This window comes from Catharus ustulatus, chromosome 22 (genome assembly GCF_009819885.2).
Source record: "Catharus ustulatus isolate bCatUst1 chromosome 22, bCatUst1.pri.v2, whole genome shotgun sequence".
Classification (NCBI taxonomy): Eukaryota; Metazoa; Chordata; class Aves; order Passeriformes; family Turdidae; genus Catharus; species Catharus ustulatus.
This window is the reverse complement of record NC_046242.1, coordinates 9,734,420-9,760,790: the sequence shown is the minus strand read 5'-3', so window position 1 is coordinate 9,760,790 and position 26,371 is coordinate 9,734,420. Positions and strand designations below refer to the sequence as shown.

Sequence of the window (26,371 nt, the reverse complement as noted above, 5' to 3'; positions counted from 1 at the left end):
TGGAATCTGTCCCTTCTATGTGTGGAAAGCCTTCAGCTTCTAAAAAGTTGTTTTGTTGAACCCAACTGCATATTTGTTGGGTCTTTTCTTGCCAAAAGAACCACAAGTTATTTGCAGAAAACAGTCTGACACAACAGTACATGAAGATGGAAAATAAATTTGCAAAAGAAACTTGTTTTCTTCAGCAGATGGCTCAGTTCACCAGCAGGTATTTTAAGAAGTTACTGTCTCCAGGTCTTCATGGAGAGAGAAGAAACCATTCAGCCCTGGAGAGAGGGAAATCTGAATGCACTTGCAGCTGACTCTGACTCTTCAGTAGTCCAGCAGTAAATGAATCCATCTGTAATTGTCTGGGTCTCCAAACTACAGCAGGATTTTATTTGAGTGGAGTGTGTCCCCCTCTCTCACTTTCCCTGTCCATTCCTTGAAAGCATGAAAGAAATAAAAGCAGTGGGTGGGGACCTCCCAGGTCCTGCTGGAGCAATACTTCCATTTGTTCCCAGTCCTTTCTACAGGCAGTTTGCCTTCATACAAACTTCAGCCACAGAACACTTTGTGTCAGATGATGGGATGGGCAGGATTTGGATGATTCCCCTGCCGGTGACACCAGGCTGCTGCACACCACTCCCGTTCTCTCAAGGAGAGGAGAGGAAGCAAAACTTTCTGCTCCTCAGTTTTAGAATCTTACACATTTTTCCTCAGAAATGAGCACAAAGGGAAGGAGTTTTGCCTCCTCCTCTGCAGCCTCATTACCTGTCAGGGTTCAGCATCATTCAGTCAGTATCTTCTCAGAAATTACTCATGAACACAAGGTAAGGCCAAGGCAAGTCAAAGTCCCCTGCAAAATTTCACAACATTAAACTGCATCATCATCATCCATAGGAATACAAATCAGCTGTAACAGCGGCAAAGATATCCAGCAAGCCTGAAGGAGAGGGTACAGCTACCCAAAGATGAAAAGCACCTGGGAGGTGACACAGCAGCACACAGATGACTGCAGGAAAGCACTGCTACCCTAACAGGCAGGGAGAAATCACATTTGCTAATGGCAAACCTCGAGGTGTTCAAACACCCACACCACAGCCACCCCACACACCACATGCCAGGGCTGAGGGGAAACCAAAAGCGTTCACACAGCCTTGCAGTGCAAAGGACCAGCTGTGTGTGACTCCAGTGATTAGGCATGTGCTAATTACACTCTGCACCAGTCCGGACGGGGAGATAGCGGAGATAGGCCCATGCTACATCAGAGCACCCAGCACCAACAGCTCCCATTCCCAAGGGGGAAGTTCAGGAACTGCTTTTGCTGAGAATGTCTTTTCCTACTCCACCCCAAACCACCCCACAAACCCCGGGATTCAGCCACTGCTTGCAGCAGCCTTTCCTACTAAAGACAGTAGGATTGCTCAGCCAGAGTCTTCAGCAGGAGTGTAGGTGGTTATGGGGAGGGATTTTGCCAGCAATTATGCAAAATCTTTGCAGGCACCCAAATATTTGTCTAAAAGGCACAGGGGAAAAAAAACAACAACAAAAAAAAGTATATGCTGGACTGTGATGCACCAGTGAATGGTCATTACATATAACACACATCAAAGGTAGGTGCACAGCTCTCTGCCAGAGGAGTGCTCCTCACAGAAAGCCATCTCCATCTGCCCTACTTTGGATGTGGTAAATCTACTGAAGGTAACCACAGCCCCTGAGGCACCATTGCAACTTGTGTGCCCCAGCACTGGAACATCAGAGCCTTCACTCACAATGACAGGGCCCCTTATCTGCAGCTCCTGCTGTTGTGCAGCTGCTGTGGTATCCACATGCAGAGAAGGAGAGAGCTAGTGACTGTAGTGAACATATTTCTTCCCTAAAGTATCTCCCTGGAGTATCTCAAGAGGGACTTAAAGCAAGAAGTCCAAGTGGTTATTACTTTCAAGGGATGAGACCTGAAAGGCTCCAAGGATGAGAAATGCCAACTATTGTGATTACCACAAACTGATCTCAACACAGATACCGTGATAGAGAGAAAAGGATGGGCACAATCTTCAAAGGACAGTCATTTTTCACTGTCTATCAGCAACAGTTCAATTACAGCACCCTGTCTCCCCTGTGCTATAATTACACTTTCAGCTGGGCTCACAAGCAAGGATTTCTCAAAGTAGTTTCCATTCCATGGACATGACTGATGCCTACACTGCAAGTCTGAAGGAAGGCACTGGAAGAGGACAGCTGGGTCATGCTCTGGGGACATGGAACCTGATGATCCTGACACTCCCAACCCAAACCACTCTATGATATTCTAAAGCACATGAATTTAAACCATAAAATTACACACCTGTGTGCACATCTTGAATAGTTCTTCTGGTGCCAGCCTTGATGAAAGGCCTGCATCCAGGGGCAATGACTTTACAAATTAGAGCATTCAGGTAGCCCAGACACAAAATAATCCTTCACCTTCAGGAACTAATAATTTATTTCTGAAAAAGCAGCATGAAAAGGTCTGGGGCATAACTCCAGCTGGCACACACAGAGCACATACATGGAGGTCACAGGTCAGTGTTAACACACATGAATGAAGCACCTCTGTGCCATGACAGAGAAAGCAGGCAAAGGACCACAACACCCGTGGCAGTAGACTTTGTTCTGCTTCACAGAAATAACTACCAACAGTTGCTATTCTTACCAAAATGGTCAGCAGATCTGCAGAACCTCAAACAACAAAAGGCAACCTATGGCGTTAAACATCCCTTCAGCATCCTTCTGGATGCAGGAGCCCACAATTGACTACCTGATTGCCAAATAACCCCATACTCCAGGAATGAATGAAAAGACAGACAATTTATAGAGAAAAACAGAGCACCCAGCAAATTACAGCAAGCAGATGACAGAAAAAATCCTTAACTTGCAACAAAGTTCAGAGATTTTGTGCAAGTCACCTCTGAACTGTGTTTTTGCACGGAAACAAAGGCTTGTTTTACGCTGTATTGCTTCTTCCCACAGACCCTTCCCTACACTGCTCCCTTGCTGCCATCCCATGCAATACTTGGCATTCCCTGACTTTTTGTCACTCTTTGAAGCTCAGGATTTCACCAATTCATTTCCACGCTTTATTTCTTCTCAGAATTCCTTTGTGAAGCTTGCTCAGGCTCAGGAAGCAGCACTGTGCCAGTGTGTGGCTTTTCTAACCAGGAGCTCAGGCGTGAAATGAGAGAGAGCCCAACAATCCAGATGCTCACACCAGAGCAGGAATGAGGTGAGGAACAGAGCTCACAGGAGAGAGGGGAAACAGCTTCCTGGTCTAGGAGCAGCTTTCCATTCAGGAATATGAAAACCCATTTCTCCACTCAGTCTAAAGCATCTCCCCATCTCAATCACATGGGGATGGTGGCAGTAATTAATTAAGGTTAAGAGATTTTCTGCCAGAAGTTCACCAGTAAGTGGGGTGAAGATTGTCCCTCGTACCCATGAGGTGTCACAGCCAGGCTGCCTGTCACTGGGCTCCATCATCCCTAGAGCCCACATTACAGAATGCCCCAGAGGGTCAGGCTGGAGGGGATCACAGAAGGTCACTGGTGCCACCTCCCTGCTCAAGCAGGGCCATCCCAGAGCACAGGATGTGTCCATGTGGCTCTGGAATATCCCTGCTGAGGGACACTCCAGCCCCTCCCTGGGCAGCCTGTTCAGGGCTGGGCACTGCCCAGGGCAGAAGTTCTGCCTCCTGTGCAGGGGCAATTGCTGGGCTCAGTCCCTGCCCGTTCCTCTGGTGCCACTGCTGGACCCTGGAGCAGAGCCTGAGCCCTCTGTGCTGAGGCTCCCTCACTCATCTCTTCTCTGACTCTTCCATTCAAGGAACTCACCAACAACCCCCACACCCATCCCAGCAGCAAGCCTTATTTCAGGGCAATGAACAGAATCCAGGATGCCACCACCCCTAAGTGTCTGCTGCCTCCTGGGGCTCTTTCCTCAGTCCTGTTAAAACCCAACACAAACAGTCTTGCAGCTGGGGTATCTTTTACTGCACACTGTGACCACCATGCAAGTTCTCCAGGGCATCCTCCTCCAGTCCATGGGAGTCTGCTCTTCTGGGGCAGGGACAATGGTTTCTGTAGACGAGAGGCACAACCTCAGGAACAAGTCAAGCCAGCTTGTGACTCTGTTCAACGAAGCAAAATAATATTCTACACCTGTCCTCTGAGGATTTTGTAACAAAGCTTTCAACCCTTGAATCACAGACCACATTTCTGTTCCCTGCCTTCACATTATTAAGCCAGGATATACACAAATTTCTGCTACAAGCAACAGACTACAAGATTCTCAGAGCAGAGTATTCTATTAATTTGAATTGGGACTAGTTGAGGTAAATTGATTTTTTTAATGTGTGTATCCTCTATAGGGGCTTTTTTTTCCCCTTCTTAAATGCTGATTTGCTGAAAATGTGCCTATCCAATACTCATTACTGAAATGCATGGAAAGCTGCCAAAAGAAGCAATGCCTTCTGGACTAAACAAGGGATTTATTACTGAGAAACCACAGCACCGGGTAAAAATCCATCACAAACTTATTGATTTAAACTGATTGTAAGTAATCACACACAATTTATATTAAGTGAAACATACTGCCATCTAATTTAGAGTAAGTGAACGGAATGCTACTACTCTGAATTCTGTTTAAATGCAAACTCTAATTGATACCCACATATAAATAATTGAGACTTTCAGAAAACATGAATAAAATATTTCGTTATCTCTGTTTATTATGTATCAATAGATCATTTTTACCTATTTAAGACATGGTTACACAGTAATTATTATATTTCAGCAGAGACTTACATGTAATCCTCAGGGCAAGTTCAATAGAATGGGACAAGAGCAGTGTGGAGAGAAGCACTTGATGTGTGTTATGCAGTTTAACTTCAACTTTAATAAAGAAACCCCAAATTTTGCCTACCTTCCATCCCAAATGTGATGAAATCAAGTCAAGCATTTTATTCAAAAGTGGTTCTCTCATCTCCAGAGGAAGCATTTTAGGATGAAAATTGTAAAGCACAAATTATCACTGCAGCACCACATCCTCCCTCCAAGATGCCACTCAGGGAATTGTGCTTGTCATCCCCTCTAATATGTCACATAATTGGAACCCAATCCTCAGCAATATTAGCTAGCCCCATAGTCAATTTTATTTCCAAATAAAAATTTGAAGGTATTTGCTTTTCTTTTCAACTACCAGTTGCAACTGACAGTGTGTAAACACTGTCAGAAATTTAAAAAAAAATATTAATTCTTGATCAGAATGCTTTCTCCTATACTCAGCTAGCTATTAATATTTAGGGATGCAAGAACAAATTACTTCTTATTAATAAAACCAACTGTTTATAGCAGGAACACACAGGTGTGCCACACTTTCAACAGTCCATTGGCTCCATGGCTTTTGAAGACCAGAAGCCCTTTTCCTATGGCAATTCCTTCTCAGGCAATTTTTAGTTACAGACTGACACCTCATTTCTCAACAGGATCACTTCATGCCAGATCATAACATGAACAACTTAGAAGATTCATCCCAAAAATTCCTGGTGGAGGTTGGGTTCATCCAGCTCTTCTCAGCAGCCCTTTTGCAGGAAGGTGCATTTCAAAGCAATGTGAATTAAAGCAGAAATAAGGTGTTCTGATGCTTTCTGTCAACTTGAAGTTTTTAAAACACTGCTCTAACATATGTTGCACTCATGAGTTTGAATCTAGTCCTGCAACGAACTGCATGCAGGTGGAACAGTTGCCCATAACTGGCCTCATTACAACTCAATTAAGTCCATTTGCAGAGTGCATTGCAAGACTGGGCCCTCAGGAATTCCTTGTGCTCCTGGAGCTTATTAAATTGCTGGATATCCTCCACAAGCTCTGCATCAAAACCATAATTTAGCCCTGTTTACTTGGTTAGCACAAGCCACCTGGTAGCTGTTATTTTTGCTCAACCAGACTTCCATGTCTATAAAACTTTCCCCGTTTTTATAATAATCTGGCTTTTAACACCAATCCCCAGATCTAACACTATCACTCTCGGCTTGTTAGCTGCTCTGAGATGAAGTAATAGACCCCTGTCATGCTGTGTTGGACAGTGCTAAATTGCACCAGACAACATCCATGCCCCTCAGGAAGTTGCCAGGAAGGACTTAATTATGAAGAAGCTGCTACAAGAAACAAACCCTAATTCACAAGGTCAGTTTTTCACAACAAAGTTTGTGACTGCACAGCAGCCTTTCAGAAGAGGCTTTTTGTGTCACGATGCGAGCCTTGTCAGGCCATAATGAGCTTGTTTCTACCCAGCTCAGGAACACCTGACTGACACCTCCACCCCAAAGTACCACCCCTAGGTGCAGGCAGCTGGGCTGAGGTGCTTGCTTGTCTGGCAAAGTGCTTACTCCATAAAACAAGAGAGTGGGATGTTCCTGAATCACAGAATCCCCCAGGCTGGGAAGGACCCATGAGGATGACACACTGCAGCACTGCCATAAACTAAACCTCCTAGACATGTCCTCCATGGCTTCTTGAGCTCTGCCAGCCTTGGGACCATGGGCACTTCCTCAGGAACCTGCTCCAGGGACCCAGCACCCCTCAGCAAAGAGCCGTTCCCATTGTCCAGTCTTCACTTCCTAATGTCCTGTTGGGTCTCCAGAGTGAGAGCAGCACCTCCCATCCACTGACCCCCATGGAAGTGCAGCCTGCCAGGAGAGCCCCTCAGCCTTCTCCACACAGGCTGGCCAAGGCAAGTGACCTCAGCTGCTCCTTTTAAGCTGGGCCCTAAGTAACTTCTATTCCCATTTCAAGAGCCTTGCACTGATGTTTGGAGACAGTCCCAGATTGAGCACACATTTGTTTGCAGTCCCTGAGCCAGCCACAGCCCAGGGCTGGGCCTCCCAAAACCTGCTGTCAGCTACTGCACTGTTCCTTCAAAGAAGTCAGAGGAATTAGCAAATTAGAGTGGTAAGTATTAATCCTTTCTCTGAGGTGTAAGGTTACTTTTTTATTAATAAATAGAAGAAAAACCTCAGAGATAAACTGTCACAAGGGAAGGAAGTGAAAAAGGTTTATTTTCTCAAGGAATGGCTAAGGTTGAGCAGGTACAACTAGCAGTTTTTCTGCTGTGTTTCTCCCACCCCTCTCAGCAATCTAGCCAAGCTCTAAAGGGAATAACCAAATTTTCAGTCAATGTAGTGTCAAATAGCACAAAAATAACCCCTCAATCCCTCAAAAATCACATCTTCTATTGACATCTCTGTGACAGCAACCACACACCCCTCATGTCTATAGCCTCTTACCTTCTGATGGTTGTCCTCTCTTGCTTAAGATGCAGCTTTGGATCTCAGGAAAGTGAAATGCTGACACTGAAACAGAAATTCATCTGTGTGATGAGCAGTGATTTGGCATAGAAGCTGTCAAACCATGGAAGTGTCTCAAAACTGCCACAGAATAATGAAAATCTTTAAAAGCCTGTGGCAACTGCAAAGTGAGACAGAAAATGAGGCTGCCTATACCTGCAGTGCCCATGTGTGAGTACATCAACCTGTGCTCTGGACTGCACAGCCAGTCGGAGTGGGGAGAAGCCCTGTGCATCAATGGCAAAAAGGGGCAGGCAGAGTACTGTGCTTCCCATCTCCCCTGTGCCAAAAGAAGTCATTACTGCAGCCCTGTTTTGGGGCAGACAGGAGAACTGCCAGGATCACAAGTAGCTCCTTGCAAAGGATCAGCCTTGGTGGTCACTCAGTCCCTGCCTCAGCTGGGGCAGGTGGCTGGAGCTTCCCCCAAGATGAGGCCAGCAGCAAAGGCAGGTTAGGCTGGAGAAAGTCTCAGCTCAATTGAAAATCCACTGACCAGCCCAGAGCACAATTCCAGGCTTTTAGAGAATGCAGTCTACATAACAAACATGCTTTATCAGGAAACAAAATAAAGGTGCACATGAAGCTTCAAACTCTGCAGAATCCATAAGTACTTGAGCTTGCTCACCTGACTGTCAAACAGCAAAACTCCTTCTTTAGACAGGATCTACACAGATCCTGTCTTGCCACAATTCCTGAAAAGCTGCTGCTAATTCCAGTGATTCAAATTGCCTCACAACAAGCATTTCTTGACTTCATGAAAACTGAAGATTTATATGCTTTAGACAGCTGGAGATTTTCACAGGTCACCAGAGAACATGGATGTTGAGCTCAGAAGTTTGAACATTTAAGGAATGAGCACAGGCAAGCAAATATTTGAGGTATTTAGCCTCCCTCAAAGGTACCAATGCTAAGCACCCAAGTGACTGACCCCTGGCAGAGACACAAGGTTTTGGAAAGTCACTTGTGTCAGCATGGAGCAGCTATTAAGAGATGTGGGAACATCATCCAACACCTTTACCTCAGCCTTCAGTGCCTATGAAGGCAGCAAGGCACACCAGGCCCACAGGGAAGAGCCTGATTAGACTCAGGGCTTTTAATCACTGCTGTGATTTTATGTGAAGTCCAAGTGCAAAGGTGGGGCAGGAGGGGCATTTAGCAGGGCTGCTTTGAGGCCAGAGAAAATATAAGATTACATTGAGATGGAAGATCAGTATTATCAAATCAATACGGAACAATAAATATAGCAAATGAGTTAATCCAATTAGCTGAGTGGAGCAAGATCAATGTGCTGGTGGAACAGAAAGATTGCAAGAGGCTAAAATTAAATGTACCTAAAAGAGAGGAGCAATGAAAACAATCCTCTAAAACAATGGGCTTTGGTGACCATGTAAGTTTGAAAACTGAACCTGAGTACAGATGTCATCTTGGAATTTTTTGAGCTTTTATCCCAGAGAATGAACAAGGACAAGTTTCTCCACAAGTAAAAACATGACAATGCTAAAGTTCAGCTTGTTAAACTGTTTGCTAAATACCTTTGCATTGTAATATACTGACAAGGAATGAAATCATCCTTATAACACTGTAGCTACTTCCAATAGCTTATTAACTCCTAGCACAGCCCCCTTGTCCCCAGCCAAGGAGGAAGGAGAATTTTAGATAATTCCCAATACTTAAGGGGAAGAACTGAGCTCACAGCCTATCAACCCATGGCCATGTTTGCACAAAACCATGACTTTGTGGCCACTCCACACGCAAGAAGCAGCAAAGCAACCTGCTGAGCAATAACAAGCAATACCTTACGTGCCAGGTAAGCACAGAGGAAAAGGAAAACTCTCCCTGAATGGTTAAGGGGAAGCTCATGAAGACTGATTTATGCAAGCATGTATTAAAATTCTCTCTGCACTGAGCATTTCAGCTTTTAAGTTTCGTGTGCAGCTTGAAAGCAAGGCAGAAGCCAAAATGTTGAGAAGAACACCATCTCTTCAGAGGATTAGGAATTAAGTTAACTGCACATTAGAGATAAAATAGTGGAGCGCTTGTCTTTATTCTTAATAATAAACCATAAGGCATTAAGCTACACAGCACGATTAACTCCTTTCAACTCCTCACTACTACTGCTGAGACAGCAATGTGGTACTTGCACAGAAACACTAAAAAAATACAGAGTGATTAGGCTAAAATTAAGTGAATTTAGGGCATGCAAAAATGCTACAGTGCAACCCAGAAGGGATAAGTCTTTGCTCCTGTAAAGAGCAGCCTAAGCACCTGCAGTGTTAGAATGAATTCCCCAAACCCTAAAGTCATTCATAGTTTGAAGTGACCAGCTGTGGGGTTGGATGTGTCACTCTCATCCCTCCTCTCCTTCACCTAGGTATTTGAAATATCAGCACTGCAGTGGTACCAGCCAGGCTGGTGACAAGGATGGACTTGGGGAACCACAGGTGAGGGCTCATCCTCTCTTCCTCTACCAGCTCCATACAGGTCTGGAAACTCATGTTTCTGTGATTAGGTTCCTCATTTATAAACTGCTCTTAGAGATATGACAAAATCCCAAAACAAACCAAACAACCAAAGAATACTTTAGTTTGTGAGATACAGAAATAGTAAACAAATAGGGCACTTTGACTATTAAACAATCAGCTCAACACATACAGGGTATCAGCAAAGCCCAAGACTTACCAGACTCTAGGGAATAAAAACACTTTCCCCAAGACAGCCAAAGCTCTGTCTTCAGTGTGTATCAGCAAGACTTCAATCACTCTCTTGATTCAGTGAAATACTAAATTTATTCAACTGTATCCTGACCTGGTTTAGGATGGCTGGAGGAAGAGAAGGAAGGGAGCAAACCTCCCAGCCTCCCTCCCTCCAAGCCACCTCAGGCTCAGCGTTCAGCAGCCTAAGAGCAAACACCTGCACATTTCCACCTCTGCTATCACCTTCCACCTGTGGGCAAAGCTCACCTGAAAGCTATTTGTTTGAGCATCCATCAAATCCCACCTCAAAGTGCTTCTTTACTGTCTGAAAAAACTGTAACTCTCAAATCACTGAAAAAACTCTGGTACCAAAGCCCATCCTGTTCTAACACAACTGTACCCTTTGCACAGTCTTGGCTGTTCCATACCTGGGCCACCTTTTCCTGCACTACAGAACCTGGCACAGCTGACTCAGACCCAAAACTAAGCAAATCTGAACAATCCAACAGCTCCACAGGGACAGCTGAGGTCACCATGGCACAACATGCAGCTGCTGCTCTGGGGTGAAGCACCCTCCTGCTGGGGTAGGCAGCCATTCGCCTTCACCTCGCATTTCTGCAGCTCTGTGAGCTCCTAAGCACAGCACCAAACCCTCTGAGCAAGATATGATGTGCCACCTGTGGTAGAGGACAACCCTCAGCCAGGCACACAGGGCTCTCTGAGGAGCTGCAGCTCTGTGCTGGCCTTCAGGCTTTGCCCAAACCAGGGCTGAGAGCCACACGCACATATTGTGTGTGCCAGGCTGGGCCCTGAGGTGTTTGCCACCAAAGCGCACAAGGCAGAATTAGAGCTGATGAAAAATTTCCAGGAAAACATTGGAAAAAGGCAATGAATCAAAATGAAAATGCTTCCTGGAATATACTCTCTCCCAACAACAGGGGCCAGTTCCCCATGGACTCTCAGGCTGCAGGGATTTCAACATCACAGGCAGAACAGACACATAAATCACCTAAAGGGCTTTTGGTTTAACTCTGCAACACCAGCATTAGGAAAGTTGTGTCTACTGAAGCTGGCAGAACTTGTAAATTCAAGGCCTGTGCACCATTCAGGGAAAATATGAGAAAGGAGCCTTTGGTCATAATTCAAAGGAAAATATTCTCAAGTACAAACTTCTTTGGTATCCTCTGGACTGATACATATCAGCATTTTGGGAACCTGAAAGTCTGGTTACTGCAATTGACTTAGCAGTCTGGAGAGGCTTGGCTTGCTCTGGAATACACTCAGGAAAACTGGGATCCACAGAGAGCTTGGACTCTGCTTCCTGAAGCTGGTATGGTCCCAGCACTCTGTTTGCCCTGTTGGAAACAACCTCAGACTGTGGCTGTGCTGGGGCATTACAAACTATTACTTCACTTTGGGTAAACATTTCAAAATTACATTTCCAGTTCAGTCTTTAAAAGTTATCAGGAGAGCATCATTCTCCACTCAGAAGACTTTTCCTGTTTGCTGTTTTCATAGATCTACAGGATGGAGATACCATGGATAATGTACATGAGGAAATCCGGATAATTAGGCTGATTTTAGTTTCAGAAATACTATGTAAAGCTCAGAGTCTCTTACTAACCTGCAAAGGCAAATTAGAGCATCACAACCCCAAAATAGTGCCCTTGGCAGACAGCCTGGTCAGCTTTACTGAATCAATCAAAACAGATGATTTTGTTCGAACTTTCCCCAAAACATATCTAATAAACTTTTCCATACCTGTGACGAAATCAGGAACTCCTGGGATTTCTCTGATCTTCAGCAGTGAGAAAGTTTACTATTACCTTCAATAGGCTTTCAGCTACCTACAGGAAGAAAAGATTCACACATATCATCAGCCTCTGTCTCTGCAAAACTTGCAGGTTCAAAAATTCACATGAAAACCTTTTTATTTTACAACCAAGTTCCTATTAATTTCCTTTTAGATCTTCTACTCATCTCCCACTTAGACATTCCTGTATCCCTTCCTCCAAAGCATAAATATCCTCACACAAAATCCTTCCCCAACCTAAAGTTATGGCACTGGCTTTTTACACATCAAATATTACACAGGTGCTAGCTCTGTATTTCCCAATAGAAAAGCCATCCAAAGAATCCACCTGAACTTCCTGAACACAGCCACGTGCCAAAAAGACAAGAAAACAGCAAACCAATCTTCCTCTGTAGAGTCAAAACTTGAATCCAGTGTTCTAGATAAAAGAAAACCCTACAGTTTTAAACTTTACCATCACATTTTGTCTTTTGTCCCCACCAATACATTTTGCTATCTTGACGAGTTAAGTGTGAAGTTTCCCTGATGGGATACATTTAAAATAAAAATCAAAAGGATGAATCACCAAGTGTAGTGTTGCAGAGCTGTCTTCTTATTTTTCACTTGGATACCCAGGTTTGGCAAAGTGCTGAGCTCACACACCAGAATGTTGCAGGCATTTGTGTGGAAGGGAAAGTCAAGGGCATTCCTGGTTTAGCCCTTCAGTGACAGAGAAATTCTGTCCTGCACATTTGGGAGAAGGTTGTCAAAGGGACATGCACAATAGTCCAGATGTCACAATTTCATAGACTCTCATGTAAATGATCAATTAGACAGAGATCCACCTACTCTATGTGAGATTTACTAGAAACAGACTGTTCTCTGTTTCATCAAGTAGTCATGGGACTATTCAGAGCAAAGTTTGCTAAGCCAAAGCTGCAGAGGCAGGGAACAAGTTGACAGAGTTTAGAATTTGCAGTGATATAGAGCTCTTGCATTCATTACAGGATAATTCTTAAAATCCAATACCCACTTTGATTGAAATCCCTCCAAATTCAAGATAAAACTAAATAATCTCCAGAACAGACTTACTACATTGCTAATGAGCATTAGAAATTGTAACTAGGGAAAAAAAGAAACAACCAAAAATACCATTAAAACCTCTATAGAATTCCTAATAATAAATGGAGAAATTCTTTACAAGAGGCAAAGGGGAGAGAGTTTTATCAGAGGAAAAAAAACCAGTCACTAATTCTCAATATTCCTCTTAAGACAGAAACAGATATCAAACCTGAAGCCTCTGGTCCTTTGCTTTGAAACCGAATTTTAGAACATTCAGTCATCTGAATAAACACACTACAGAACAATACACACTTAATTTGCCTGCTCACAACCGGTGTGAGAAGAAATTTTATGTCTAACTCCACACAGTCTGGCTGTATCCCCATGATACCAGAGCTCACGAGTCCCACCATCACAGTAAATGTACACAACGATGGGGCACACACAATTTCTTTTTAAAAATGCTGGAAGTCCTGGTTCTTCCACCCCAGGTGGAGGATATAGCCCACCCTGGGTCAGAAATGAGCAACCAGTGCCTGTCCCTGCTATCCCCTAGCCCCACAGCATGCCTCAGCCTCTGAGTCCATGTCACAGAACTACAGGATGCACTGAGTTGGAAGGCGCTCATCAGGATCATCCAGTCCAGCTCCTGCAGTAAGCAGTCAAAAAAAACAGTCACCCCCAGGCTTCAAATACAATTATTTTGGTTATAAACCATTAGCCTTTAATATATACTCAGAATCTGCGGGGTTGGAAGGGATCCACATGGATCAGACTCCAACTCCTGCCCTGCACAACCCCATGCCCAAGAGTCACTCCATGCCCAGGAGATTGTCCAAATGCGCCAGAATGGTGCTCAGGAATAAAACCAAACTTTTTCAACTCAAACCTGTCTAACAAAACACAACTAATAAACCACCCTTATACCTCAGCATCTTGCTTTCTTTTAAAGCTAAAAGTATGAAATTACACGGGTTATTGGGGAAGAGGCAACAAGGTGAATGTGGGTGACAAAAATTTCAGAAGAGGGAGAGGATTTGTTGGGGGTTTCCTTTCCCTCCCTAAACAAACTTTCTTCCTTCCTTTAATTCTTATTTTAAACCAGATTTATGTGGAGCTGCAGCCCACGATAGTGACTTTCCCCTCTTCTTCCGCTGCTGTCTCCAGTTTGTCCTTCCGAGGGCTGAGGGCAGGGGGACCAAGGCCGGGGCCATCGTTCCGAGGTGCTGGCAGGGCAAGAACCGCGTTCCGTGACTCGTTTTATGGAAGTCAAGGAACACGTGTAAACCCCAGCCTGTCGCCTGCTCCTTTCCCCACTTCATTTTTCCATCACCTCAGGTGACACATGAACTTATAAAAGTGTTGGGTTTTTTTCCCAGCCTGTGATTCAACTTGCTGCTTTTCTCAAAATGTTTCTCAGGATGCCTTTATGAAAACGAACCGCAGCCTGACTCCCACGCGAGCACAGCGCAGCGCTCACACAGAAGCGGGACGTGCGGAGATCTCGAGCACGGCTGTCCAAGCGGCGCCGCTGCCGCCTGCCTGCGGCTCGGCAGGAGAGCTCCTGGCGGGCAGGATCCGTCCGAGAGTGAAAACCTCCCAAGCAGCCCCAAAAGCCGATTTTCCAGCCCGCTGTCTCCCTCTAGCGCCGCAGCGCGCGGCCGCGCCGCCATCTTGGGCGGCCTTTCCCTCTCCCACACCGCCCTCTGCAGCTCCGTCCCGGGCCGTGCCTGCGGGAGCCGAGGAGAAAACACATAAAATAACATAACATTTATATTGGCAGGGGAGTATTCCGACCATTCAGGACGGACTGCTCCGGCCGACCCATGTTGTTCCCCGGTACACCAACAACTCACAGGCCTGGCTGCCTCAGCACCAGCAGAGGGTCTCCCATCCGTATCTTACAAGAATCTCTCCTTTTATTCTACAAAAATGCCAAATTCAGGCAGGATCAAATTGCACTAAAGATGCTTCACCAGTTCCTGCAAGCACATCAGCATGAGCCGTGTTTTGGTCTGGTATAGGACAGGTGCCCCAGAGAGTGGGGCTGGCCCACACAGGCTCCAGCACCTGCCTGCCCTGGCTGTATTCTGTTAGAGATTCTTCAAAGCCACAGATTAGTACATTGCTGTAGTAGTCAGTGATATATTTACTGCTGCAAAGCTCCAGATGCTCTGTAAGCCACAATAATACAGTTAAGTGGAAAATGAGTCATTTAAAACCATAATGACTATCATAGCATGACTCCACTGACAACAAGCCCCAGTGATAACACTGTGAGGTGGATGAGATGTGCTCACCAGGGCTGTCAGTCACAGAATCACAGAATTGCAGAATCACACAATCAACTAGGTTGGAAAAGACCTTTGAGATCATTGAGTCCAACCTCTGATCTGACATCACCTTGTCACCCAGACCATGGCACTAACTGCCACATCCAGTCTTTTCTAAAACTTCCAGGGATGGTGACCCCACCACCTCTCTGGTCAGGCCATTCCATCGCCCAGTCACTCTTTCTGTGAGGCTCTGCCCTGGGGGTGCTCCAGTATGGGGGTGCTGAGGTGCCCCTGCCCTCTCTGGGGTGTGTGGGTGTGAGCCCCCCTCTTCTCAGCACAGTTCTCCCCACTGCACTCGGATCATGGAAAAGGCTGTTCTTGCCCGCTCTGTGCCTCCCGGGTGAGCAGCGCTGGTCCCCAGGTCCCGGCTGTGAGGAGGCAGAGCTCAGTTCTCCTCTGAGCAGCCCCCAGTTCATATCCCATTGTCCTGGGACCAGCTAGCTCCTTTCAGACACCCAGCTGGGACCCTGTGGACATAGCACTGCCCAGCATTTGTTTTGGGCAGGGTGGGGAGGGAGTTGAAGGCTCCACCACTCCCCTCCTCTGGCCAGACAGCAGCCAGAGCGAGTGGGCCATGCTCTGCTGCTCTTGGGGCCATGCATCCCTTGGGAGAGTCAGGGGAGCAGCACTAGGGAAGGGCTGGCTCTCCACTCACACAGCAAGGGCAATGAGGGTAGAAAAGGAAAAACCAGAACCAAGCTTTCTGCTGGTACAATGCAGACAGCTCTGGTGATTTTCACTAAATCATTTTAATCTATGTCCTTAGAAAATGTGGCATTAATTTCTTTCCCCATCTCCAAATGAAGCAATTCTCTTGCTTAGTCCTTGGCTACTCCTTTCAAAAGCTAGGTAATGGGAAAAACACAGATGTGCTGAGACTTTGAGGAGGTCATAGAACAGAATCAAAATCACCTCAGTTGGAAGGGACTCACAAGGATCATTGAGTCCAACTCCTTGAGCTGACATACACTAACTCATTCTGTATCTACTGTTTCCTCTAGAGAAGCATCTTTTATTCCCTTAACATAGGCACAATGTGCTTTGTTGCTGGACTGTAGCACCGTGCAATTTAAACCTGACTCTCCAAAATACAATTGCCTCTATCGAGCTGAATGCTCTGGGTATGGACCACTTCTAGTCCCTTGTATTAAATGTGACAAAGTAAGGTCACTCCTTCATCAGCCCAAGCAGCATCTGCCACTGCACCACTGGGATTTCTGTCACGTACTCAGGAGGACAGGAGAGCTCCTCACAGAGCAGACTGTCATAAAAATAATTTACAGCTACATTCACCTTGCCCAGAACAGCAGAGCCATCCCGTCTTCCAGCACAGCCTACACGTGTTTCAGGCTCTCTTTAACCACCCTCTTGTGGTACCACTGCAGAACAACATCTTTTTCTAACAGGCTAAAATAAATCTAGTTCTGTTTCCCTGTTCTAGGATTAGTGGAGACAAAACTTTTTCTTTTGGCTGGCAACTGGACATTGTTTGATACCTCCCCCTGTTTTTTTAAATCAAACAAGCTCCAAACACATCATGGTAACACCAAATATACACTGAGGCCCCAAAACAGGGACTACTGAAAATCCTTAGAAGTTAGTACTTAATTTTAGTTGTCTGCAAAAGAAAAGAAATAAAAAAATTCCAAGCTTTTGATGCTAATGGAATTTCTGCTGTATAAAACAACCCCCACAACGACACTGATTCAATGGAAACTATTACAGGGCTTTGAAGATACAAAGCAAAAGATACATTTAATAAACATACTGTGTATTTGATAGGTAACATCTTTATGCAATGAGCCGATTCAATTCTCGCTTAATTGTCTTGAAACAAAGATGATTATACGGGGATAGATGGCTCAGTTCCTAGGGTTAAGTTTTTCAGTAGAGAAACATATAACTTCAACCAAGAAAAATGCTGGAGTCAGAGTGAGTTTCAGTACTGAGCAATACAATGATTAAACAAGCCACATTAGGTGGTAAATATAGCAAACCTGCCCTTAGTAACCAGAATGACCACAACCCTTTTCAGCTTGGGTCAGTACTTGAGCTACTTATCAATAAATAGGTAAAATTCCTTCACAGGTAAGTTTAGCACTCTTGAGATTCCACAATTTGTTAATATGGAGGGTTAGAAGTATTTTCTAAAACAAAAAGAGCAAACCAGATATTCCTCATCTCCTGCCACCCTGGACTTTGCAATTTGCCCAATTCAGGGTTTTTTTCTGTTCTGCAGTGACTCAGCAGTAACTCCATTGCCCCGGTGGCTCCTGAGATGACTTGGGCAGAAGGTGCCCGGTACTACACTGGTGACTCCGTGTTTGGGGGTCCCACCAGCACTTTTCCTGTTCATAAAATAGGCACAGTGCTGTACTGAAGTCTGTATTTCCAGACCAGCAGAGGAAACATCAGATGACTGCAAAACAGACATGTGAGATTGTAGGATGGCATCAGGATTTTATACTCTGCTCCTTGCTGGATTGAGCGTCTTCCCTGGTGTTGTACCTGACAGCACATGTGCATTTTGATGTCCTTAAATACCTGTTGCTGTATGTAACCTCACCGTGCACAAATGAGGGGGATGTATTTTATGACCAGGAAGTATCTTTGTCTAACATGATTTCAGTTACAAGACACCATTGGAAAAAGAAAGGGATGTGACTGCAACAGATACCCCCTGGAACTTTCACCTTGCCTACAGGCAAGGACAGTCCAAGCCCCTCCAGCTGGGGACAGGGCACAGGGAGAACAGTTCCTCACCTGTAGCTCTGGTTCTCCTTGGCTAGCAAAACTGTGGAGTTTTTTATAAAGGTTTCTGTGGCTATTTCACTGAAGCCTTCAGTTTTAGTATGACTAGAAGGATTTTTGATTATAGATGCACTGGACAATGCTCAGTTGCCCCAATCAGGGTACCAATCATGGTGCAGTCAAAGACAGAATGTGTCCCAAAGAGCTTCACGTAAGGAATGGCAGAGTTTTACATGTGCAGGAAAGATCTGATGGGTCCAGGACATCTGCAGGGCAGGAGGCAGTGCCACCACTCATTTGCATGCACTTCTCAACCAGCTGAGTTAGAGGCCAGCCTCCATCCAGAGCTCAGGCAGAGTCACACTCTAAAGACAATTCTGTTTAAGCTGGGATCCTGTTCCAAATCACCTCCTGAAAGCAAGCACAGGTACACCCCAAAGCTGGCAGGTGGAGTCCAAAGGAAGTTGGTTTATCCAGGTGAGACTTAACCAAGGCACCATGGCAGTAACAAAACCCTGTGTAACTGCAGTCTCTGAACCACTGTTCACTCTTCCCTGCCACAAAGCAAGCAGCAGGCCAAGGAGCTCCTCTGTAAGTGCAACACCTCTGTTCTGTGACCTTGGTCCATGCCCCAGTGCCTTTCAGCACTGCACATATGAAGCTGTCATTAGAGCTCAAATCAGCAAGAAGCGCGCTGAACATTTCCTCAACAAGACACAGCCAGAGCAGATGACAATACTTGCAGTAAAACCCTTCCCAGCCTCCATCTGCCTCTCTTCCAGTCCAGCAAGGACTGCAGTTTTCATGAGCTCCCCTACAGGCAAAGGTAAAAAGGAACAACAATGTACACTATCTATGACTTTTGGGAGAAAAATCTGCAGCGTTTATTGCTGCCTCTGATAAGATTTAGCTGTCCAGGCCATGAAAGAGGACAGGACTGGCAAAGAGGGCAGCAGTAATGTATGAAAAGCAAAAAACCAGGCTGAAGCTAAGTCTTAGTAAGGAAAACCAAAGATCGAAACAGGAAGTTAAAAAAGAAAGAAGCAAACATGGCATAAAATGACCAACATATTGGGAAACAAATGTTAGGACTGTTTCCAAAGATTCCTTTCCTATGCCCTGTATTTGGCATCTCAGCTGGTGGTAAGAAGCTGCTAAATAGAAAATTAGTTGGAATTTGGGAAGGTGGGGCTTTAAAACCTAAAGCAAAGTCCTGGTTGCTATAAGCACACTGTGGGTTTTCTATCATCAAAATCACACACAACCTACAGAATTCATATCCTATGATTCATTTCATTCCCACAGATGGTATCTGGCATGATCTTTAAATGAAATTAATTTCTTAAACACAAGGGAATTAAAAATTAGAAGATTTAAGACAAATGCCCTGAATGGAAAACCCTTCAAAAAAAAGATCAAATTGTCTATACCTGCAAGCTAACATCCCTGTATCAAACTTCTGAAATGCACCTGAAGAAGCTTAAAAGCATTAAAAATCTTGTTTCATCTCTTACTACACCTTGCAGGCATATTCCTCCGAGCATCACCAGTACAAGAAGATTTGATACGTGGATCTTCAAAGGCATGGAGCACTTAAATTGGATTGAATTCAAAGGGACTGAAATGCCTCGGTGCTTTCTGGGACTCTGGGAGTGAGGGCTCATTGGCTTAATTGGGAATTAAGGACCATCAACAAGAGTTTGCTCAGCACCTGGGAGGACAAGGATCATAGTCTGGGCAATCAAGACCACGTTTCTTCCCCCTGAAGACGCTGCCAGAGCTGTCAGGCTCCTCTAACAAGGATGAGATGAGCCTGGAAGATGATGCTCTCAATCAGCCCCTGCCTCGTGGGGCTTCTCTCACTTGTTCCAGTAGTTACATCCTTCTGTGGCCATCCAGACCTGCCTTCCTTCAGTAACTCAGGTTTTTAACGATGTGCATCCAGCAGACCAAGATTATGGTCTAATTAAAATCTAATCCAAGTAGGGTGTTACTGTATTTTAAAGAATCTGGAAAAGCCAAGGATCTGGTTTCTTTTTTGTTACTTTTTTCCCTGATTGCTGTAAGGATTTCAATAAGATGGCTTATGAAAGCTTGCCATTTCCTTTCCATTTTGAACAGCTACTCCTTCTGAACAAAACCCCACTGTTGGGAAAAAGGACTTCCTCCCCATAGCAACGATGGGGTACTGCACACAAAGAAGCACCTAGCAGTTTAGTTCACATTTTTTAATAACATGGCACAATTTACATTACACAAGTCTTCGCTGAGGAGGGAACATGCTGAAGATTGAGAGCCGCTTCACTTTTCTGTTCACATAGGATCTAGAAAGGACTTTATTACATACAGGATAAACAGCAAAAAGGTTTGTATATAACAATCTCTTTACAATACTGAAAGCTACCACTACGGTTCCAGTGTACATATTCCTCAGGGTTGGGACTTTTTTGTACTTTTTCTTTTGTTTGTTTAAAAAAAAAAAGAAAAGAAAAAGAAAAAAAAAAAGAAACACTGCACAACATCTGGAGTTCACAAAAATCTGAAGCTCACAACTAAACCTTCAGTTGACTACTAAAATAGATCTCTGATCATTAGAAACAACTGTTTGTAGTTAACTTTTTTCTTTTTTTTTTCTTTTTTTTGCCAAAACAGGGTAACAACTTCAGATAGCACTTTAATACACTAGAAGACCAATGGAACTAATTTTATTTCATACATATATTTTACAGTCCAGTAGACAAGATATTGAATTCTCTCTGATAAAGTCATATTCTCTCCAAATATTTAGACAAGAAACTTAAACATTATAAAAAAGTGTGTTATGAAAAGACAGATTTCAGAAGATTGATGCATATTTTTTAAAAGAACCATGTTCTTCAGGTTATTTAATGTCTTCTATGATTAGGGAACAACAAGGCTGACCTGTTAACTATTCACAGACTTTATTACCAACTGAAATACAATAAATTCCATTATGAAATCTGCAATGGAGTTCATTAATTAAACTACTGATCCACAGTGAAAACATATCCATCATTTAGAAAAGTATTTGCTTTCTTGTAGGATTTGTTTCAATGTAGCTAAAAATCACTTAACACAAAAAAAATGTGTGTACAGATAAAAACGACATACTGGCAATAAAACCAGACATGAATGGCTATAAGCAGATGTTCTTCTCGAAAGAAATTTGACATGTTAAGTGACAAAAGTTCTGGAAAATCTCCAGCATTTGATTATTACCATTTAACCCAGATTAATATGACTGAAACCCAATCTGCCATGACTCCGTACCAGTGATCACAGAGCACCAACCCTGACACCATCCAAGGGACACACGAGCTACAGTGACCTCTGCAGCCTGATGCAAGGGTTCACAGAGAAAACTACACCTCTGAAGGGCTGTTTCTTCATCAAAACAAGAGAAATAGGCTTCCATTAGAAATGAGTTTGTTCAGGGAAAATATGACTTTAATTATGTTGTGTGTTGAAAAGGCTCCTTTGAGTTATAAAGGCTTTTGTGAAAAGCCTTAAAATTCATTGCATAGTTGAAGGGGTTTAGCTGTCTATAACAATATAAGTAACACAGCATAAGCAGACTGTGTTGATCAATATTAAGTTTGCAAATAGCACAGTTTAAGAAGTATTAATGTATTATGTTACTTAATTTTATCTATTTACATTTGTACAAAGTAAAGCTTTCATCTTACCCTTTTTGCATATATGAACCATTAATCCATGAAGCAATCTTTTTACATAAATATCTACAATTGACTTCACTTCTGGTTTGAAAGAGCTTTGTAGGGTTGACATTGGTGGTGGCTTGTTTCTAGTCAAATCACTCAGACTGATGTCTTGTTCTTCAGTTCAAATTCTGAAAATTTTAAACTAGAAATAAAATAGAGTAGGAGACACGAGGAACATATATGGACTTGGCTAAAAGATCTGGAAAATTTCAACATATAATATACAAAAAAAATCATTTCAAAATCTTTGCACTCAGGTCTATACATATTGTACAGTGGGTCACATCCCCAGTCTGTATCAATGACTAGTAAGAAGGTCTTTATATTATGTTCATTTACAAAGTTTTTGTCCCTCTTGCTCTGGTTTTCATCGAATCTCACTCTGCTTATCGAGCTTCAATGTCCTTGAGGGTGTGAGAGGGAGGCCTCTCTCTCATCTCTGTGGACAGAGGAGTAGTCCTTCGGGGAGAGCCGGGCCGAGGGCCCAGCGTCGAGATGAGAGGCGGAGGGGCACTGAGAGCTGCTGTGGGGGGAGTTTTATTGAGGAGGCCGTTCTGGTGTCCCGTGGGGGGACTGACGCGGGGGTAGTGCATGCTGGGCAGTCCTGGCGTGAGGAGGCCGGGGTGGGGCAGGTGCCCGTCCAGGGCGGCGGGGTGCACCGAGTGCAGGCGCGCGTGCTCGTAGTCCTCGCGCAGCATGTGCAGCCGCTCCCGCTCGTCCAGGTGCGCGCCCCTCTCGTGCTCCCGCCGCGGGTCCACGGACAGAGGGTGGTGGTGGTGGTGGTGGTGGTTGTAGTCGTGAGGTTCCCGATCCCTGAATGACCTGTCTGCTTCGTACAACCTTGGCGTGGAGAGGCGATGGAGGGGGTCGTTTCTTAGCAAAAAGTCTCTGCCCAGGGGGTCTCGCCGATGAATATCCAGCTCTCTGTAGGGATCTCTCAAGGGATCTCTCATTGGATCCCAGTGGAAAGAAGGATAGGGGAAACGTTCCCCACCAGGAATTGGGCTAATTCCCATAAAAGGGGTCATCATGCGAGTCCTGTCCAGGCCACTGATGCTGTTCATGTGATGTATACCAGTCACACCTACAGTCATAGGCATCGACACTAAAGGACTTGGATGGACGTTGGATGTGGATATGGGTGGTGGCTGATCAGACGACCTATGAGTCTGAGGTCCCTCAGGCTGAACATCATGGTCTTCCTTTCGCTCTTCCTTCACCTTGACTTCGTTGCTTTTCTTCGGGTTATCATACGCCGGCTCGTTCTTCCTGTCGGCCTCGCGGTTGGAAGTGCTGTTAGGCCTGGTGCTCTCCACAACGGGGGGCCTGGCATAGGGGGAAGGAACCCTGGGCATTTGCTTAGACTCTTCCACCACTCGGCTTTCATGGCTCAGGCCTTCTTTCTCCGAAACGTAGTTGTCCTTCACCTTGTGCTCTTCAACATTAATTTCCTTCCGAGATTCGGAGTGATCCCTCTCTCGTTCTTTGGGTTTCTCTTTTTCTCGAACCTCGGGATTCAGATGGCTCCTGATCTGCTCACTTGAGCTGCGGTTATGTCCGAGGGAGTTTACTGGATGGATAGGTGCTGGCGAAGGATGGCTGGAGTGTCTTTTCTCAATGCTCTCCCTACAAGAAAGAGAAGTGTGAAATGAAGGCATCAGAAGCTCTGCAAAGAAAACTAAGCATCAGAGTACCTGGCTTTCTATTTGTGGCTTTGCAGAGAGCTGGTGACTTGCACCAGTAAATGCACTGTGCCTTTGGCACACCCAAAACTCCAGAAGATCAGCCCATCTCTAAACTTGGCCTATTCTGTTATCTCAACAAAGCAGCAGCAGATCTCCAAAGCTGCTCTGTGAAGAATCTGATTGAGATCCAAACACTGAAGTCCACAGAAGGCTCGCATGGAATCTAGCTCTAGGACATGTATTTCAAAGGCAGCGGCCTTAAATGTTTGCAAATCAGAGAAAGAAAAGTAAAAACATACTAATTTCATCCAAAAAGTGAGGCAATCAAATCCAAATTACATGGTTAATAGTATTCTACCTACTTCTTCTATTAAGAATATATTTGGGAAAATAGATTACTATTTTTTCAAATTACTTTTAAAACATTTCCAGATCAATGTATACTACTGATTTCTCTCCTCTATTCTCCTCAAATGTCTAGCTTTTCAACATACTTCTAACAATTCAATTACTTCAAACTGAGACAAAATCTTTTCAAGTACGACCAGTACTGATGGTGCCAACGCAGCTCTCTGACAGGAAGGCACTTCCCTGAGTGTGCAGTGACCCTCAGTGCAAGTGTTTAACAGAGCTGCCCATCACACAGATTTTGTGCTGACCTCCTTAGCAGAGGTAAATCTGCTCTGTCCATCCATCCTTCAGACTGGCTCTGAAAACATCATGCCTGGAGTCAGCTGCTCCTCAGGTGACCAACCCTTCCCATTTCTAGGCTAAAACAAGCTGAGCAGGACAGAGCCAGTGCTATAAAGTCAGAAAATACTGTGAGTTCATTCCATCTTTCGAACCTAGTTAATGGTGCACAAAAGATTGGGCAATTATTGTCTGGCACTGAACAAAAATCTAAATATGGAAATGGGTTCCATACCAATTATTTTCAGGAAGTAGTGTTGACCAGGAGTTGTTATGGGCAACGCTAAGTGAAAAAGCTCTTCCATTTAAAACTAATCAAATTCACAAGGTGAATCTAATCCCTCAGTTCCAATGATTTAACCTCTTAGTAACTTCAATCAACGTCTGAGTTGGAGTCTCTCCACAAAGACAGCTCCACATATTCAGTGCTGGACACGTGCTTTTTGCTGAACATGGAAATTCTGTTTCTATGTGGGATGAGCACATTTAACAATGTGCTGTTAAAAGCAAAAAAATATTTATGGCCAGAAACAAAAACACAAGAAGTTCTACCACATAAGAAAGAACTTCTTTCCATTGAGGGTGGTGGAGCACTGGAACAAGATGCCCGGGGAGGTCTCTCTGAAGACAAAACCCACCTGGCACGTTCCTGTGTCACCTGCTCTGGGTGGCCCTGCCTCAGCAGGGGGCTGGAGTGGATGATCTCCACAGGTCCCTTCCAACCCCCATGATTCTGGGATTCCATGGAAAGGGTAAGCAGTGGGGCCTCCCCTCAGCTCCAGCTGCCATGTGTGTGTCTGGGTGCAGGTGTCACATGAGGGCTGGGGCAGGCCAGTGACACTCTGGGCAAGGTGAGCAGTACTGGCAGCTGAAGGGAGGTGACAAGGTGAACATTTGCTCCTTCACCTGTACAATTTCTGCCACCTACTTTTTTTGCTGAACTGTGTAAGATTTGTACCACTAGGTACTTTTGGACAGTGAAACTGCAGCAAATGCAGAAAAAATGGCTGGGAGAAGGAAACTCTCATTCTAATATCACCAGGTGCAACTTTTGCTGTGTCTAGACTGAACTGTTGTCATTTCATGGGCCATGTATGAGAGACCTCTGAAGTCCAGAATGTGACTGTAGGGAAACTTCTGGAAGACAGAGCATCCAGCACTTCACTGCTTGGTATCAGGTGCTGCCTTCATTCAAAGGGACCTGAACATTCTGGAAATCGCACCCAGGCTCTAATTTCCCTCCACTTGCTTTCCACCAAGAGCTAAAGGCATTTGATTTAACAGCTTCCAAATCTGGCCACAGGGAAACCAATTCAAGGCCCTCCAGTGAAGGATTATCAACATGAAGGGTCAGTTCTTTTACTCTGCTGGGCAAACACTGGCTTGTGGGCTCTCCAATACCTAATCTTTTATTTATTTTGCTCATGGGACTAGTTCAGAGAGTACCCTTCATTGTTTTATTTCCCTAGGAAAGCTCATTCAGTCCTTTTGTTGATATTTAATCAATTTTCCATATAATTGATGACATATGAAATTTAGAGAAAATAACAGCTGTTTTCTGTAATTAAGGAGAAATATATGTGTAACCAAAATGACAAATTCCTTTGCCAATGTCATCATATTCAATGACAGTGCTGGTAACATCTCAAGAGGCTCCTGATTATCCAGCTCATTTCAGTGAACTGCATGTAATCCAGTGGACAGAGAAGGAATAACTTTTTAAGCCTCAAATTTGTCAAGAACTCCTTAGGTTGATAATATAAAAACAGCTCTAAGCCACTACCTCCACAAAGAAGAAACCTAAAATCACATTATCCAATGAACTTATTACCAAATAAGAGAAGTTCTCAGGCTGTGTGCTACACTGAAAAATGCTGAATTTCCTATGCTGAGGTATGTGCCTCATTTATATTGATTGAAAGATCAACAGATTCTTGGTTTGGTTTAATGCTCTAGGTTTGCAGACCTTCAAATACCACTGTAGTTTTACTGGAAGTGTTCAGTGATACCTTTTAAACAAAATACTGCTGAGAAGGAACAAATCCTGCTTTTCATGTTTGCTATTTTTACTGATTTTTTTCCTTAATGTTGGGCTGGAATAGAAGAGTCTTTAAAAAAATCCCTCCACAACTGCAATCAATTGCAGGATCCCAGAATACCCTGAGCTGGAAGGGACATGCAAAGTTCCAGGAGCAATCAGGGCTCTGCAGTCACTCCCAGGAAAGGGTCACTGCTGCAGTGCTGTGAGGGATTCACCTC

General features: G+C 44.4%; 1 protein-coding gene across 3 annotated transcripts in view; it reads right to left on the bottom strand.

The window, feature by feature from the left end:
- Nucleotides 1-20,207: 20,207 nt before the first annotated feature.
- The window catches only part of AUTS2 (activator of transcription and developmental regulator AUTS2), a 757,798-nt gene continuing 751,634 nt past the window's right edge, over nt 20,208-26,371 (bottom strand). For all 3 annotated transcript variants that reach the window (XM_033078074.2, XM_033078075.2, XM_033078076.2), the window contains one exon: nt 20,208-23,363. In XM_033078074.2, the coding sequence (XP_032933965.1) occupies nt 22,124-23,363 (1,240 nt within the window). In that variant the 3' untranslated portion in view covers nt 20,208-22,123. The remainder of the gene's footprint in view (nt 23,364-26,371) is intronic.